Below are 18,119 nucleotides of genomic sequence, written 5' to 3'. Positions count from 1 at the left end.
AGAATTTCAGTATCATTTGGGCTGGGTGTGGTATAACAGTACAGACCAGAGGATCTTAGGGAGCCTGAGGCCAGCCTGGTTTCCACGGCGGATCGCAGGCCAGCAGTGGCTACATGGCAAGTTCCAGAACAGCCTGGTCTGTATAAGAAGACTTTGTCTCAAAAGAAGTAATAAATAGAAGTGAAGTTGTCAAGATGGTGTGTTCCAGGGCAACAGGAGCTGCTGTTTAAAGGATCTGGGGCAGAGGGTACAGCCTATGCTAAGCTCTGGGGTAGGATGCGACCTGGCAAGTTGGAGGGGCATGAGCAAGCTGTTGTCCCTGCAGCAGGAGAGCCGGGGGTGGGAGAGGAGGGAGCCCGAGGGCAGAGTGTTCACACGGCTTTGGTCTTGCCTTTAGAAGGACCCGGGGTAATCATGGATGACACCCACCCCGTCCCAGGTTGTGGTCTCCTTGGGCACTAGAGATAGGGTTTGTAACCGTGCTTTGAAAATGTGGTCTGACAGCTGTGGCCAGGGCCATGGAGGGACAGGGTGGAGGGAAGTCCTGGGTGGGGGGACTCCAAAGGAAACTGACAATAGCTCCTCCCCTCAGGTCAGCTGGTCAGGAGGCCATGGAATTCCTGGACGCCCTCCTGTCAAAGCCAAAACCAAATGCTCATCTCCTCACACTGGAAGACTCTTAAACCTCTTAAACTACAGATGAGCCTGCCATGGGGTAGCATAGGATCTAATCTCCAAGGTCATCATCAGCTACATAGTGAGTTAGGGTCCAGCCTGGGCTATGTGAGGCCTTAATGACATTCCATCCTAATTTTGTTGTTTGGGTTTTTTTTTTAAGACAAGGTTTCTCTGTGTGGCCCTGGCTGTCCTGTAACTCACTCTGTAGCCCAGGTTGGCTTCAAACTCAGAAATCCACCTGCCTCTGCCTCCCTTGTGCTGGGACTAAAGTTCTGTGCCACCACTGCCCGGCTTCCATCTTGTCTCTCACTGAACCAGGAAATGTGGATTTGTCAAGACTGGCCTTCATGTGGTCTTTTACACAGGTTCTGGGAATCTGATGCCAGGCCTCGTGTTAACATAACACTCTGCAGTGCGGCCAGGACCTCAGGTCTTCCAATTATTTTGAAACAGGAAGCCTTAAGTTTCCCAGGCATCCCTAAACTTGTGATGAGCCTCCTGCCTCCACTCCCAAGTGCTGGGACCACAGGCCTGGGAGAGGAAGCTATCTTCTTGTGTTTTTTTTATTTCCCCTTAGGATTGAATTATCTTATTTTATTGGTTTTTCTTTTTTTTAAATCATGCAATTCTTTTTTTTAAAGATATATTTATTTATTTTATGTATATGAGCATACTGCAGCTGGATTCCATTACAGATGGCTGTGAGCCACCATGTGGTTGCTGGACCATGTGGTTGAACTCAGGACCTCTGGAAGAGCAGTCAGTGCTCTTAACCACTGAGCCATCTCTCCAGCCCTTTTTTTTTGGTTTTTCAAGACAGGGTTTCTCTCTATAGCCCTGGCTGTCCTGGAACTCACTCTGTAGACCAGGCTGGCCTTGAACTCAGAAATCCGCCTGCCTCTGCCTCCCAAGTGCTGGGATTAAAGGCGTGTGCCACCACCAACCGGCTGAATTTTTTTTTTTAAAGATTTGTTTAAATATATGAGTACACTGTCACTGTCTTCAGACACACCAGAAGAGGGCATCAGATCCCATTACAGATGGTTGTGAGCCACCACGTGGTTGCTGGGAATTGAACTCAGGACTTCTGGAAGAGCAGTCAGTGCTCTTAACCACTGAGACATCTCTCCAGCCCAGGAGAGAATCTTAATATGCACGGGCCACATGGGCCAACTCCTGGCTTGGGAAAGTCCAACACGCTCACCACAGTGGGACCAACCTCCTATGCCTTTCCTGTGCCATGTTTCTGCTACTACTCCTGCCATGTGCGTCAGGCTCAGGACAGGGACCCCCGTCAGGGATGACCCTGCCCTGGTCTCTAGTGTCACACTGGCCAGCCACTGTAGGTGGGAGAGGTTCCCAAACCCTGCAGCAGCTGGCCCCTTGCAGACCATCTCCTAACCTGGGAATCCATGGCCAGCCACCAGGGGGCGCAAGGACTCCGCAGATCCCTGTAGAACGGAGCTACACTGTGTGGGGTTGGGGGGAGATTTTTGGTTCTCTCCACACCCCAGTGCCATAAAAGACTACCTTAGAAAGCCCTGTTAGACAAAGTGACCCATGCTTATCCAAGCACAGCACTGCACCTCCCCAGGACTCGCTGGGTCGGTGCTCAATAGTCACTGGAAGGCTGAGTGTCCACAGTCAGAGCTAGCAGATGTGAGAACCGAGGCAGAAGGGTGAGACAACCGGCCAGACCACGTCACACATTCAGGACCCAGAGAGGATAGCCTTAAGGTATATAGCACTGGGGATGGTTTGCTGAGTGACTGTAGGACAGACACATGCTATAGGGAGGCAGAAATGAGCCCATAGCATAGAGGCCTGAGCAGGATGCACACTGGTTCCTGCATGTACTTCAACGTCTCATACTTCCTGTGCCGGTCTGCACTCAGTGTCGGGCAGACGAGGAAAAGATGGAGACGGTGTGTCTGTGCACAGTGCCTGCCACTCTGCTAGCATGTTCTGGAGTCCCGAGAACTCGGTGAGAGGGGAGGGATTTGTTCTTTTTTTTTTCCACTGTCTTGTAAAAAATAGTAGTTTGAAAAGGGACGAACATGCGTTCTTTAGAGGAAAGGTAGCCCAGGGTCTTGAAGCTTCTTACAGTTCTCAGATATGGTGTATACCTTTAATCCCAGTGTTCACTGGAGAGACAGACAGATGGAGCTCTGTGACTTCGAGGCCAGCCTGGTCTACACAGAGTTCCAGGCCAGCCAGGGTTGAGTACACAGTAAGACCCTGGTTAAAATATATGAGCTTCTAGGTGGGAGATTTTCCTGACTCATGGGACCCCAGAACAGAAGCCTGGTGAGGCTCCAACCATCGGGGATTTAGACTGGACAGCGCCGGGCAGCCAGTCGGACCCGGCTGTCCTCAGCAGGACTCCAGAGTCGAGCATAGCCAGCGTGAGGCAGCAGTAGCCGGTCCTGTGTGCCATCAGGGCTGACGAGTCGCCTGGCAGCCAACAGGTATTCTCGATGTGGGGCCAGTGGTGGACATGGACAGTGGCCCGGTGCCCACACATACTCTCGAGATCGCAGAGGTGAGCGGCTTTTGTAGATGAGCAAGACCCGCACCTCGTAGCGAGTATCCTGGGCCTGGCGGTGGTGGCCCAGCACACGGGCCTGGAACACTGTACGACGGGGACACAGAGGGTCATATGGGCCCTCAGGGCCTTTGGGTCAGCTGAGATCAAGGGTGAGGGTCAAAGCAACTATCCAGGTGGAGATAAGGATCAATGGGTTCAGTGTGGAAGGGGTCAAAGTTCAGGGGTCTCACCAAAGTCGCTGCCGCAGTAGTGAAGGAGCCGGTGTGCGCGACCACGGCTGTCAGGGCATGGCCCACAGGGGTCTACGGGGGTGTGTGTGAGTGAGATGAGCCTTGTCCCTGCCTGATGCCCCGCCCCCAAACCGCTGTTCCTGCCTCACCTGGTGCCAGGGATGCAACCCGGGCAGGGATGGCTTCAGGGACCACAGGGGTCTCTGCAGGTTGCCGCTCCACTTCCCGAGGCTGAGGCTGTCGCAGGGGCCAGCCAAGGGCCTGCACCTGAGTCTGGAAGGGGCCATAGCGCTCCCGGGGCAGCCAGAACTCGAAGTGCACGCCCGGGTTGGGCTCCCGCAGCAGTACCTGGAGCAGGAGGGCTCTCGGGAGCTGGTGGCCCAACCTCCCCTCAGCAGCGTGCCTCCCCATCTAACTGACCCCAGTGTCCCGCCTGTGCCCCGTCCCAAACTGTCCACACCGGCCCACCTGCAACAACAGCTCCTGGGAGGTGGGCCCGGTCGCCTGCAGAATCTCCTCTGGGCCGGCACTGCGGGTGTAAACTACACGGGTGCCCGCGGCCTCATAGGTGCCAGGCTGGCTGAGCACCCCGTCGCCGTTGAGCACGTAGTGCCCATCACGGGTCACCAGCGCTGCAAAGAATCAGTCACCCTGTGCTCGCGGGAACCGCCTGCCCCCAAGCCCAAGCCTCAGTTTCCCCAGAAGTCCGGAGGTACCCAGGTGGTTGTGGCTGCGCTGTGCTACGCGGATGTGCCTGGCGCCCTCGGGGATCAAAGTCACGTTCCAGTAGCCGGCGAAGGCACCTGAGGCAGGCGGGAGGTTGGGGTGTAGCGCGGCAGGATTTTCTGGGATGCGCTGGTGTGTGCAGGGGTGCGCTGTGGTGGAATGCACTGGGACGCATTGGGGTACACAGGGGAAGTATGCTCTGGAGTACGCAGAGCAGAGATACTCTGGGGTACACAGGGCGGGGACGCTCTGGGGTGCGCAGGGGAAGGATGCTCTGGGGCTCGCAGCGGCGAGGTACACTTTGGGTGCGATAGTGTGCTCAGGGACCGATAGCTGCGGATAAATGAGATGATACTGAGGGGAGGCAGGGAAGGGGTTAAAAGCGCATCTGTTCGAGGGAGGGTGGGAGGCTCTGTCAGAGACCAATCAGGGGAAGGGCTCGAGGAGCCAGGCCTTAGCCTGCCCAATCAACATGAGTTTTGGCTCCCAGGAGCCAAACGTGTTAAAGGGACACCCCTCTCCACCGTGCTCCTCGAGCGCAGGCAGTGAGGCGGGATGGGGCAGTCACCTGCGTCGCGGAACACGCGCTGCACGAACAGGCAAGAGTCGTTGGTGCCACCACAGAGGCCACAGCGGTCCTCGAGGGTGCCAGATCCCAGGAGCCCGTCACAGCCTGCGCTCTGCGGGGGACACTGGGTCAGGACGGGCGCGGCCTGAGAGGGCGGGGCCGGGGTGGGGCTAAGGAACAAGGTTTGGTTGGTGGGCGGGACTGGAGGAATTACAGGGGAAGGACCTGGTGGTAGGCAGGACCTGACTATTAAGGCGGGATTTGAAAGGAGGAAGGGTCTAGAAGGTGTGCTGGGCCTGGAGAAAAGAATGTGAGAGAAGCCAAAAATAGCGCGTGACTGGAAGGGTGGGTGGAGCCTGGAGCCATACGGGCGGGGCCCTGAAGGTGGAACCAGAGAGAAGCCCCAGTGGGGTTTGGGGTCTGAACTTGAACGATAGGTGGGTGGAGTGTAGTTTTTAGGGACGGGGTAGGGGTGGTAAAACTGATGTAATTGCCCTGAGTCAGTTTGGAGTGGGGCTCACGTTAAGGCGGAGTCTGCAGGGAAATGGGCGTGGTAAGGCAGGGTCAGTGGGTCCTCACCAGACAGCGGCCTGCCACGCAGAGACCCTGAGTCCCCAGGGTGCAAGGGGTGCCATCCAGCACGCGGCCAAAGCTGTGGTAGAAGGCGTGGCCTTCAGCCAGGCAGTTGAGGTCACACACATTGGGCGCTGAAGGCGGGACGGGTGGTGAGTCCGAGGCTTCCATCCCATCGCCAGTCCCAGGCCCCACCTCATCGCAGCTCAAGCTCAGCCTAAACCCCTACAGGCGCCAACACTTCCCAGGCCCCACGTCTCACTTTTTCCCTCTGGGCTCTGCCCTCTTCGTGACCCACTGACACCCTCCTCTCTCCAGACCGCTTGCTTGCCTGTTTTGAGCCAGGGTCCCTGGCTGTCCGAGAACTATGTAGACCAGGCTGGCCACCTGTCTCTGCCTCTCCGGTGCTGGTATTAAAGGCGTAAGCCACCACAGCAGCCCATACATTTTCCTACACCCCGAGTCTTCTCCCTCGCCCCAGTCCTCCACTCTTCTTGTCTCTTCCAGGTAGTACCTCTACCACTGTCTGTCTAGGCCTTCCCTCTCAGGCCACACCCCATTCTCTTCCATCCAGGTTCCGCCCCTCCCGGGCCCCACCCTTCTTCCTGCAAGCTCCGCCCTCCCCTTCAGGCCCTTCCTGGACTGTACCACTGGCCTGCAGTGTACCTCAGTTTCCCCTGCCTGTCAGATGAGACCCGCAGGCGCACAGCCTTTATCTCAACCACTTGGAAGCAGGCTGGCTGGCAGATCCTGCTGGGGACAAGGCCAACCTAGTGGGACGCTGTGGAGGTGGGACGGGGTAAAAGAAAGGAGGCCCAGAACTGATGGAATGCTCTGCGTTCTAGGCTCGTCTTATCTATCGCCACCACGCTGGCGGCTGAAGCTGCCTGTCTCCCTTCAATCTGGAGGCGTGCTGCCCCGGGCACCCAGTTATATAAGCTGCTATTTTCAGCTCCGTGCGACAACATTTCCTGTTAGTGGGATCAGTTTGAAAACTGTTGGCCTCTGGATGAAGCTCTATATCAATTCTCAGCCTGGAGTTTGACCCTATGCAAAAGAGACTGTGTGCTTCCTTCACCAACTCCTACATATGCTTTAAAGCCTCATTCCAATGTCCGCCTCTCACAGTATTTCTTAACTCCTCTCAAGATTCTCTTTTTCCTTTTAACCCCAGGAGATCAGGCTACTCACCCCCGTGGAAGGGCACCCATTGGTAAGTTTTCTGGGTGCCCAAGACAGGGTGGCCATTGTAGAGAGAACACTGCAGGTCTCGGAATGGTATGGCCCCTGGCAGGCAGTCCTGGAAAAGGATGAAGGTGGATGGGTAAAACTAGGCAAACCAACAAGGGGTATTTGGGGTGGACAAAACCAAGCAAGAGGGATTCAGGGCAGATTCGAGGGCCTACCGGCAGCTGGCACACCCGGTATTCATGGCTGTCCCCCCAGCAAAGTTCCTCCCCGGGAAGTCTGCAAAAACCAGAGTGGTCTGTGTAGCAGGAACCCCCCACACGCCCTCTCAGAGACCCCTTCCCGTCAACCCCAGGCCACCCTCCGCCCCCACCAACCCCACCCGCATTCCAGCTAGCTCTGTAAGATTAAAGGGCACACTGCATGTGTGGGCAGGCAGAGGGCGCGGCCCGACGTGCGGCGGAGGGGAGGGGCTCCCGGTTTACCGGACACAGTGGCGTCTGCGCACTGAGACGCCCCGACCACACGAGCTGGAACACCTGCTCCAAGACCCCCAGGGCGTCCACTCTCCGGGACCCTACTTGATGGCAGAAAGGAGGGTCAGCAGGAGGAGAGCTGGGGTCCCCTCATCCACACTCCTATGTGCTTCCTGGACTCATTCACTCCCTTACCTGAACAGCGCCCCTGACATCACAGCTCAGGAGAGTCCACAGCAAGAACAGAAGCGGCGGGAAGAGGCGGGGTCTGAGGGAGCACGGGGTCCCCAAGAGGCGGCGATCGGCAAGATCAGGGTGAACTGCCATCTCAGCCCTGGTTGGCTCTGTGACATTCGATGGTAGCCAAACCTCTCTGGGTCCTCTTGTCTCTAAAAAGAAATGCGGTAAGAGCAGCCTTGCCCTGTCTCTGGAAGCCTCGAGGGAGTACAGGCTCAGGTCAGACACATGGTGGAGGACTAGGAACTTTATGTGTTGTTATTTGGCTTAAAATTTAATGGTATTTGTAGAAGGCACACTCCTTTAATCCCAGCACTTGGGAGACAGAGAAAGGCAGATCTGAGTTCGAGGCCAGCCTGGTCTACAGAGTGAGTTCCAGGGCAGCCAGGGCTACACAGAGAAACCCTGTCTCGGAAACAGTGTACAGACACACACATTTGTGTGCACACACTGCAGTGTTGGAAGATGCCAGCAGCACCAGCTCTTCTGCTGAGCTGACTTACAGTTGCTCACAACTCGGCGTGGGTGCGTGGAACCAATCGTGGGTTCTCTTAAAGAGCAAGAGAAGATCTTGAACCCTCAGTGTCTCTCCAGCTCCTCCTGTGTTTATTTGAGACACTGTCTCAATATGTAACTCAGGCTGTCCCAAAACTCCCTATGTAGCCCAGGCTGGTCACCAACTCACAGAGACCCACCTGTCCCTGCCTCCCAGGTGCTGGGATTAAAGCCATGCACCACGTGCCTGGGTTATCTCTCTCTCTCTCTTTATTATTATTATTTTTTAGACAGGATCTTGTAGCCCAGGCTTGTCTTAAACTTCCTAGGTAGCTAAGACTGAGTGACCTTGAACTCATGCCGTCCCTGCCTCCCCTCCGAGACAGTAGACACTGGGCATTGGCTCTAAGACAGGCTTCTTCTTTTTTTTCTTTTGAGATGAGGGTCTTGATCCGTAGCTCACCTAGGCTGAAACTCTGAAAAATCCTCCTGCCTCAGCCTCCTGGGACAAGGCTCATAAGCTGGACTGCCACATTCCCCTCTTAATCTGCTATTATTACAGATAGTATGTTCTTTTATAATGCATACAGTAGGTGCCTCACGACAACGACTGAAGGAATCCTTTAAGAACAGTGATTGGGTGGCTGTAAGTTTAGTCACCCCTTTCATTTACCTTCCTGGGTGGCCAGGAACCAACCATTCCGTTTCTCCAGGCCTCAGTTTCCCCATCTGTGCAATGAAAACCCATGGGACCCCGTCCGTGAGTCTCTGAGACCCTGTAGAGGGGCGCCCAATGGAGGCTCATTCAGAAACTCGGGGTAGAATGGGTGTCCCCCTCCCAGCTGCACCCCAGCCTCTGGGGACCGTTGTGCTCCCAGATACCCCGTAGCCTAAGGAAAACACTGCCCCTGCCCTGTGGTAGGCGCGGGGAAGGCTGACCTGGCCTCCTGCCAACATGTGTGTCATGGTCTCATCTGCCAGGTGTGCGGGCTGCGGTGCCCAGAAGGTCTGCAGACAAGAGGGGCAGGGTGGGGCTGAGTGGAGGCCTCAGTTTCCCCAACCAGATGAAGTCATTTTCGGCCCACGCCCTCCTCGTGATCCCAGCCTGCCAAGATCATCCAGGAGGGAAGGAAACCAAAATGAAGAGCGTCCCCTGGGCCCGGGCCAGGCTCTCTGAAGGGCACACGGGCTCTCAGCGTTCCGCAGCCCACCAGGGTCCAGATACCTGAAGAAGGAGTAAGGACGGCCAAGAGCCCCTAGCCCGGCTGGAACCAGGGTCTCCCCGATTGTCAGCCAATCTGATGCCCTTTAGGGCACCTTGGGACTGAGATGGCTGTAAGTTGGAAACCCATGGGAGCTGCTTCAAGACGCCCGCCAGACCCCTCCCTCTGCTGGCCCAGAGACTGGGCTGTCCCGTGAAGGAAGAAGGAGGCTGAGCAAGGGCCGTCGTGGAGTGGGGGCTTTTATCCATGTCTGTCAATACCCTCTCCCGAGTACTGCATCCCTCTCCGGCATTGGTGCACCAGTCACTGGGGTGCCAGTCTCCTGAGTTTCAGTCCCATCCCGAAGGAAGTGCGACCCCAAACTCACCACCATCCTAGGGATCGCTGCTTTCGCTCCAAGGAGGGAAAGAAACCAATCTTATCGCCGCCGCCACACCAGGTGGAATAGTGGCAGGATGTGAAGAGGGACTTACCAGTTGCTCAGAGCCCAAGGCAATGCGCCCAAGCTTCCCTGGGACGTCCCAGAGACTAGCGGAAGTGGCGGGGCCCCAAAGTGCGGGACTGCGAAGTCGGTCGATCCCTCCCACCCGGGCCTCCCAGGCGCGCCCAGGCTGGGGTCACCGAGGGCGCAAGCCAGGGGCGCCCTCGTGCGGTGGGAGAGAGCGCACGCATTGAGCCTGGATCTGCGGCAGGGGGCTGACCTACTGCGCCTGACAGCACAGCGACCCAGCATTGGTCCTGGTATCCTGGGTGCCAGTGACCTTGGGAAGTCCAGCTGCGGTGTGGTGCGCGGGGGTGACTGGACTGCTATTCCGGGCGCCTAGCTCAGGGCCAGGGAATGTGCCTAGCGCTGGGGCTTGGGGTGGGATAGTACACACCAGGGTGCCCGCCCACCCTCAGTACCCCGTCCTGCTCCGCATCACCTCGCAAACAGATTCCCTACCCTGGTCCCCATCACCCGCTTAGGCCATGCTCCTCGCTCCGTTCCTGCAATCCCAGGGACCCCAACCCAAGTCATCATCCCTGCAGGGGACTTTCCATCTTGTCCCCATTAACTCCAATTAGACCTCTCCACTCTGGTCCACATCATCCTCCAGTTAGACCTTCCTGCCTTGGTTCGCATCTCCCCTCCACAACCAGACTCCTCACCCTAGTCCCCGGCTCCCCTCACGCGGCCCCGCGCGCCCGCTGGGGGCGGAGGGACCCTCCCTGCCGTACATTCCCAGGCGCTGCCGTCACCGAGGCTCCACCCAGTCCCGCCCTCTAGGCCCGGGCGCCAGTGCAGCTTCCCTCTCCTGGTTTTAGCCTCAAGCCCCGCCCCCCGCCTCAGTTTCCCCATTCCCAGTACCCTACCAGCTTCTTGTGGAAACCCCGACCCCATCGCCTTCGTGGCGCCCCCTGGCAGCCGGGCAGAAGGCCGCGGCACTGCGATGATCAGTGCTGTGTGGACTATGCTGTTCCTGGGCGCTGATCTCGCCTCCTCTAGGAAGCCCACCTGGCTCACCCTTGGTCCGGAAAGCTTTCCTCACAGGGCGCAGTACATGCTGTATGCACTCCCTGAAAAGCACACTGCCTGTAGAATTACTCCTTGCAGGGGACAATGTCTGCTGTATACATGCCTCAGGGTAGTCTGCAGGGCAGGGCTCAGCACGGGGCAGCCTTTGGAAACATCTCAGAGTATAACCACTCCGGGACATTACGCAAGCCACTGTGTGCACATAGCTATGGGCACAGCAGCCAACCCCAGTGCGGGGAGGTGGCCACTCTGGGCCATGATTCCAATTTCTGATACCCATCATCCTATTGAAGAAAAGATGCTAAGGCCAGTCATGGGGTGTCAAGAGAACCCCTACAGAAAAATAACCACTAAAGGGGGCCAGAGAGAATGGTGGCCTAGCCAGGCTCAGCAGGAGAATGAGGGACAATGCCAGTATCCTACTGTGAGAGGAAGGGACCCCAGCAAAGCGGAGATGAGGACCGTGTTGGAGAGAAAAGCCCATGTAGCACGTGTTCTGTTCTGGAATACAGTAGTTATGCACTCTGCATGGAGGATTACAGCAGACACGTACTTACAGGAGAAAACATGCAACAGACACTGTACTCTCCAGGAGTGCATATAGTAGGCACTGAAGGGGAGTATACATTGGGTGCCCTGTCCTTCATGATACATGTATACAGGAAACACTATGTCTGGCAGAGTGAGCATACACCCATCGCCATGCCTGGCATGGTGCATATAGACGACAGGCCGTCTTCCTTGCAGGGATCCTATACAGTAGGCACTTGGCTGTGCAACAACTGCCTACAGTGGACACTCTGCCCTGAGGAGTGTGTCCAGTGGACAGGGCTCTTTCCCCAGAGTCCCTACAGCAGTCTCTATCGCAGTGAAGCAGGCACCCAGCAAAAACTGAGGCCTGCAAGCAGGCCATAGAGCGGGCACTATGTGTATACTGGAGCGTATACAGTAGCCGGTATCCCCCGCAGGGTGTGCGCACAACAGGCACGCTTCTGAACCTCTCTTCAGTTCCGACTCAGTCCAGCAGAGGGCGCACCAGAGCTCTGTTAAGTTTGTTGTTAAACTGCTCAGGACGGGAAGCCTGCTGGTCCACGCGCACTCCCAGCTGGGTACCCACCCTCGGAGCTCCTTCTAGGACCCATTCGCCTCGGCCAGGATGGGATTGGGGCAGGGGGCAGGGCTTAATGGGGTTCTTGGCTATCTGTAAGGCCAGGGCCCCGGGCTTACAAACCAAATGGCCAACAGCTTGGCTTATGCACTTTAATGTTTATCAAGAGGGTACAAGTGGGCGTGGCCATACACACTTGTCACCCCAGCACTGGACGCGTGGAGGTAGGAGGATCAGGAGTTTGAGGTCATCCTCGGCTACATAAGATGCTTGAGCCAACCTAGGCTACATGAAACTGTTTCAGCAAAACAAGACACGTCTCACTTGGCACAACCGTCACTGAGCAAGTGCAGAGCCTGTATCACTCCCAACACAGCAGCCAGGAGATGTGATACACACCTGACATCCCAGAATGCGGGAGGTGGAGGCAGGAGGATCAGAAGCTCATCACTGGACACAGGCTGAGTTCCAGGCCATCCTGAGCTCTAGAGTGAGGGTCTCTGAAGGGAGGGTGGGGGGCTGTCAGGCCTGTTCTCAAGGGAACCTTGTGGTGCCCCGTGCAGCCCTTGAAACTCTCCCCAGATCCCTGAGGCCACCTGATCCCCAAGATGCTCCCTTCTGCCTCCCAAGGACAGTGGGGTCCTATGACTGCTATCCTGACTGGAGTCTCTCTGGGGCTCCCAGATGCCCCATGGCACAGGGGTAGGGGCAGAATCAGGACCCACACTGTCATGGTCATCCTGGGCGTGGGTGTTGGGAGGCTCTGGGCTCCTGTCTTTTCTCTTGGGAGCTCACTAATGGAGAAAACTTTTGGTTCGGTTGGGATAATCCTGGTGGCTGACACTGACTGAGCTCCCAGGACCTGCTGCACCATCAGTCCCAAAACTGGAGAGCGAGGAGAAAGAAGCAGAGCGAGCCTGAGCCTGGAGTTCTCACACCAAGCATGGTACTTGGTACTTGAAGCAGGGTACTCCATTGTTCTTTACTGTGGCAACATTGGGTTTGGGTTGCGTGTGTGTGTGTGCCCCTGTTGTGTGCACATTTGTGTGGACACTGGAAGTGGACTTCAGGTGTCCTTGTCAGTTGCTCTCTCCTGTGGTTTTTCAGACGGGGTCTCTCTCTCACTGAGGTACCAGGAAACCGGGATCTCCTTTTTAAAAACAGGGTTTCTCTGTGTAGCCATGGCTGTCCTGAAACCAGCTCTGTAGATTAGACTGGCCTCGAACTCACAGAGATTCTCCTGCCTCTGCCTCCCAAGTGATGGAATTAAAGGTCTGTGCCACCACCGCCCACCCAGCTCCCATGCATTTTTTTTTTTGAGATAGGGTCTTAACTAGTCCAGGCTGGATTTGAACTCTTTCTGTAGAGAAGGATGACCCTGTCCCTAAACCTCGAATCACCCTGATTCTACCTACTGAGTTTTTGGATGACACGTGTGTGTCAGTATGCCTGGATCACTCCCCCGCTCTCCCCACCCCCATGTCTGCTGACACCCAGCTCTTTTCCTGCCATTAGCAAAAAGACCCACGCAGACAAAAACGGATCACTCCTGCAGAAACCTGGCCAGTTCCAATGGCCACACAGCACCCTGCTCAGCGGGTCGAACATCAAACAACGTCCCTGCTCAAAGGTCAGTGCCATGTCCGCAGGAGAAAGATAAAGGGAGGGGCCTGTGCCGCAGGAGTCTCACCTGCTGGGCAGTGGCACTCAGGATGCAGGTCCCCTGAGGACATCAACTCAGTCAGCAGGAACATGAATGACTCAGGGGTAGCACAAGGACCATGCAAACCTGAGCCAGCAGGGAGAGCCAGCCCACTCTGGGAGCAAACAAGGAATGCAATAAGATCAGAATATAAGGATGATTCCTGCCTCCAGCTCCTGAGTGCCACCGCCCGCTTGGAATCATGTCCTTGATCCTCCAGCTGTACATGTGCCACAGAGCCTCACCCCGCTTGTGACCGTGTGGATGGGGCACACTGTATGTCCATCATCTGTCTGTCCATCCAGTGGATACTGGCCAGCCTAGAAAGAATACTCTGTGGAGATGCAGCCCTGTGTGCCGAGGTCCTGGGGTGGGATAGGCTTGCCGTGGGCATGGGAAGTCACAGGGAGAGAGAGGGAGGAAGGGACGGGTGTATGAGGGGCACAGGGACCTCACTCCACTCGAGCCTAGAGGTACCACAGCATGGAAATCTTCAAGCTTCCTGGCCATTCTGAGATGGGCTCAGCTTATATCCTGGGCAGAGGCCATGGCCAATGAGTCCAGGCTCAGGGGTGACACATTCCTGTGCTCCTTTCTGACTGTGAAACCCTCTACCCAGTTCTCAGAACCCCCACTTTGGTTTGGGTTTCAGTGGCCCAACCCACTGAGGGTCAATCAACTTCTGCCTGATTCTGCAGACAGGCTCTGCCCAAAGCCCTTCCCTCAGAGTAGAGATAGAGAAGGGGTGTGAGTGGCCCCTGTCAACCCCCCAACACACTGCTGCCACTAGCGTCACCCACTATCCTGGGCAGTCAGCACAGTGGGGGTCCCTCCCGCACACACTCATGCTGGGTCATGCCGCCTAGATCCTGGAGTGTTCAGGTGGCCACTTCCTCCTTGTGCCTGGGACGCCAAGTCTCTGGGGACATTTTGTAAGTGGCTGAGGGCTCACGAGTGCAGCCATGTGGAGCCCAGATAGGGACAAGGAACTGTTCCTCAGTCATGTGGCTGGGAGGCCTGGGCCACCTCTTAAGGACCCATACACACGGCTGAGAGTCTCCGGGGCCTCTGGAGAGGCTCAGCAGCAAGGAGCAGCCACCCCTTCACCTGCAGCAGGCATTTTGAGCAATGCTTCCCAAAACTTCTCCAGAGAAATCTGCTGAGTCTCAAGAGTTATCTCAGGTCAGTAAAAGAGCAGAGACGGAAGGAGCCAGGGCTGGGCATGGGGGCACAGCAGTTTGGGGTATTGGGGGTGGGCAGCCAGGCTGGAGGTCATGCCTAAGGCCATGGGCCATGGGGGCTCAGTGACTGTGACTGACATAAAGCTGGCCAGTGTTTACCAGCTGTGATGGAGCACAGCTCCCATTGGCACTCAGGAGGCAGAGACAGGAGGGTCAGGAGTTCAAGGCCAGCCTGGGCTACGTGAGCGTTTCTTACTTTTTAGTGCATGGCTCGGCAGCTTGAGGCTCACCCTCACCCTTGTGCAGCTGTCCCTACCATTTGTCTCCAGAACTTTCCATCCACCATCCTGAAGCTCTGCTGCTATTCAGTATGAATTCTCTCTCACCTACTCCTAACTTCCAGCACCCACAGACCCGCTTCCAGTCTCTGGATTGGCCTGTTCTGGATGTTTCCTGTCATGGAGTTCCAAACTGTGTGACCTTTTGCATCTGTGTCTCTCACTGAGCCCAGTGTCCTTAAGGGCCCTCAATGATGTGGGTGTCAACATCTCGTTCCTCTTCATGGCTGCATAATATTCCAGTGTGTGGGTAGGCCTCACCATGTGTCCATCATCCATTCCTGGGCACGGATGTCTCCCTGCTAGCTTCTGTGGACATCTTTGTGTCTCTGTCCATCTTCCCCCCCTCTTTCTCTCTCTCTTTCTTTCTTTTTCTCCTTGAGTTTTTGAGACAGGAGTCTCAGCACAGAGTGAACCCACTATGTACCCAAAGCTGTCTTGAAACTCACAATCCTCCTGCTTCACCCTCTTGAGCAGCTGGGATTGCGGGTCTCCTAACCTTGTAATGAGCATGGTGCTCGCGCCCCATGCCATTCAGAGCCTGCATGCCCTCTGGTCAGTGACCCTGGCGTACATTCCACTTAGACATTGCTTGCCACCCCCAAAGGAGACCCCAAACCCTTCCTACAATCCCAGCATCTCCCAACGTTGCCAAAGATCTTCAGGAGAGTCAAGGTTGGTGTTAGGCTGGGTTGGAACGAGCAGGCAGGCTGGGAAGTAGGGTGACCCTCCTCAGCGGGCACAGCCTGGCAGGAGGCCACCTTGCTCCCTGGTGCAGTCTCAGCCAGAAGCTCCAGGAGCAGCCAGGAGAGAGAGAGAGAGAGAGAGAGAGAGAGAGAGAGAGAGAGAGAGAGAGCTAGTCATCAGCTGATGTGTATACTGCGGGGCTCCTGGCCAGGCACTCTGTCTCTTCTGTCCCAGGAAGTTGCTGTTATTCTGTAGACTCAGCCACCCACCCAAGTGCCTGTCCTGTCTCTGTCTACTCCTCCCTGGGGCAGGGAGCCAGGGGACCACAATGCAGCTGCCAGATGTTCAGGGTCCACCGCAGCTTAGAGCCGTGCTGGAGACCCTGAGCTTGCAGGAGCCCCAGTTACCTCGTCTGCCACTTGGGGCACGAATGTCCCCTAACCTAGAGACCAGGTCCCAGAAAAGGCCTTGAAAGAGTTGCAGGCTTTTATTTTGTTTTTTTTTTTTTGTTTGTTTTTTTTGTTTGTTTTTCGAGACAGGGTTTCTCTGTGTAGCCCTGGCTGTCCTGGAACTCACTCTGTATACCAGGCCAGCCTCGAACTCAGAAATCCGCCTGCCTCTGCCTCCCAAGTGCTGGGATTAAAGGCGTGCGCCACCACCGCCCGGCGAGTTGCAGGCTTTTAAACGTTGTCATTGTCATTGCTATGTGTCACTGCTGACATATGCACTCCACAACACTCCTATGGGGTCAGAGGATGCCTTTTGGGTAGAAGTCGGATCAGATCTCTTCTTTCAGTGTGGGCCCCAGGAATTGAGCTCAGGTTGTTCGGTTTCAGGGGCAGGTGTTTTAGCCTGCTGAGGTATCTCAGGACTCCCGAAGGTTGTCTTCTTTCTCAATATGCTCGAACTTGGAGCCAGCTCCTTGTAGCATCTGTTTTACTTGATTTTTGGTTTTTATAAAACAGGGTTTCTCGCCAGGCAGTGGTGGCACACGCCTTTAATCCCAGCACTCGGGAGGCAGAGGCAGGTGGATTTCTGAGTTCGAGGCCAGCCTGGTCTACAGAGTGAGTTCCAGGACAGCCAGGGCTACTCAGAGAGACCCTGTCTCGAAAAACAAACAAACAAACAAACAAACAAACAAACAAACAAACAAGACAGGGTTTCTCTGTGTAGCCCTGACTGCCCTGAAACTCACTCTGCAGACTAGGGTGGCCTTGAACTCACAGAAGTCCTCCTGCCTCTGCCTCTGCCTCCCGAGTGCTGAAATTAAAGACCTGACCCACCACTGTGAAGCCCTTTAAGTATCTCAAACACATCCTTTCATAGAGGCTGGGCTGGGGCTATCTGGGGGCACAAAGAGCCCTTCAGAGATTGGCATGAAGTAGGCACTCAACCAACCCAAAGTTGTTTAGTAAACAGAGTATGTGTTCAAACAACAATGGACCCAGCTAACACAGGAAGACAGGTCTGCTATGGAGAAGTCGCTGAGTGCCAGCCCTGGGAGTGGCTTTGTTCCACTTCCTGTCACCCCCCCACTCCCTCCTAAACTGAGTTCCTTTTAGCAAGGATCCTGGGCCCTCTGGTTCCAGCTCTGGCCTCTGAACAACTGGGGGTTCTCACCCAGCTCCAAAGGTGACACCAGTAAATTGAACCAGCCTTGTTCCCCGTGATACCCTTAGCTCATCCCCAGGGAGTCCTGGGGACCACTAAGACTTGAGAGTACTCAAGCGGTGCTTCTTGTCCCTCTTAGTGGCACAGGCCAGGCCAGATTCCAAATTCTGGCTCTGGAAAATTCCATAGCCTGAATCCAGCCACACGGAGTGAGGCTAATCCCTCCGCATTTACTGTGTTATGTAACAACGTTCGGGATTAATACTGGAGGCAGATGGCGGGGCTCACACCCTGCCCTGTGCCTGCCTGGCTTTGGGAGTGAGGGGACTTCCACCTAGCAAATGGAGGCAGGGCTCAGGGCCCCAGATCCTTGAGGTGCAGAAATGCTGCATTCAGCACGGAGTGGGGGCGGGGGAGGGGAGGGGTGGGCTCTGGAGAGGGGTTGCCTGAGGAGCTGAAGTCCCTCGGCTTCCTGCTCTGTCAACCACTTCCAAACGTCCATCTGCATCTTAGGGTCAGTGCTTAGGCCGACAGAGCTAGTGCCCCTCACACACGCCCACATCTGCCCCTTATCCTGGTTGTTCCCCATGCCCCTGTGACTCATTTGTGCCCACAGCCTCCAGCCCTGCTTCTTCCTTATGTCCTCAGACATCCCTAGGTTGCCCTGTCTGAATCCGGCTGGGCCTTCCCGGTGCCCAAGTTGATGAAGCCCCACAGGTCGCTCCCGTAGGGAGGACACAGCACAGGCAGATGTGCACGGTTCCGTAGCCGCTGGCCTCCCGTGTACCCGACAGAGAATCCTGGGGCGGGCCCCTCTGCAAAGGAACCAGCCGAGTTCTCTGGACCTCAGTTTCTCGGGTGGGTGAACCGGGCACTGTTATCAAGTCCCAAGAGGTACAGGGCTGGGAGCGCGGCTGAACTGAGCCAGGTATCTGGCTGCCGGTTGGCTCCAGAGCACCTGCCACTCCGGGTGCTGGCGGGATCCCACGGGCGTCCGGGCCCCGCCCCACCCCGCCCCCACTCTCCAATAAGAC

At 56.1% G+C, this 18,119-nt stretch overlaps 1 protein-coding gene across 8 annotated transcripts; it reads right to left on the bottom strand.

The window, feature by feature from the left end:
• Positions 1 to 1,729: 1,729 nt before the first annotated feature.
• On the bottom strand, positions 1,730 to 9,506 carry Adamtsl5 (ADAMTS like 5). Of its 8 annotated transcripts, XM_028771646.1 has the most exons (15): positions 9,416 to 9,434; positions 8,659 to 8,944; positions 8,393 to 8,495; positions 7,728 to 7,824; positions 7,183 to 7,376; positions 6,997 to 7,088; positions 6,730 to 6,790; positions 6,515 to 6,623; positions 5,330 to 5,457; positions 4,751 to 4,862; positions 4,173 to 4,259; positions 3,925 to 4,088; positions 3,606 to 3,804; positions 3,457 to 3,528; positions 1,730 to 3,310 (listed from the first exon to the last, which is right to left on the bottom strand). In XM_028771646.1, the coding sequence occupies exons 5-15, from the start codon at positions 7,312 to 7,314 to the stop codon at positions 3,009 to 3,011; spliced, it is 1,458 nt and encodes a 485-aa protein (XP_028627479.1). In that variant the 5' UTR covers positions 7,315 to 7,376; positions 7,728 to 7,824; positions 8,393 to 8,495; positions 8,659 to 8,944; positions 9,416 to 9,434; the 3' UTR covers positions 1,730 to 3,008. The 8 variants fall into 8 exon arrangements, with proteins under 8 accessions (XP_028627479.1, XP_028627477.1, XP_028627476.1 ...); XM_028771644.1 differs by lacking the exon at positions 7,728 to 7,824 and having other exon boundaries at positions 8,659 to 8,727; positions 9,416 to 9,460; XM_028771643.1 differs by lacking the exon at positions 7,728 to 7,824.
• Between the last annotated feature and the right edge of the window lie 8,613 nt (positions 9,507 to 18,119).

The sequence above is a fragment of the Grammomys surdaster genome, unplaced genomic scaffold (genome assembly GCF_004785775.1).
Source record: "Grammomys surdaster isolate TR1022 unplaced genomic scaffold, NIH_TR_1.0 209, whole genome shotgun sequence".
In the NCBI taxonomy this organism is placed as follows: Eukaryota; Metazoa; Chordata; class Mammalia; order Rodentia; family Muridae; genus Grammomys; species Grammomys surdaster.
The sequence above is the reverse complement of the archived record's forward strand: the minus strand, read 5'-3'. Positions and strand labels throughout refer to the sequence as shown.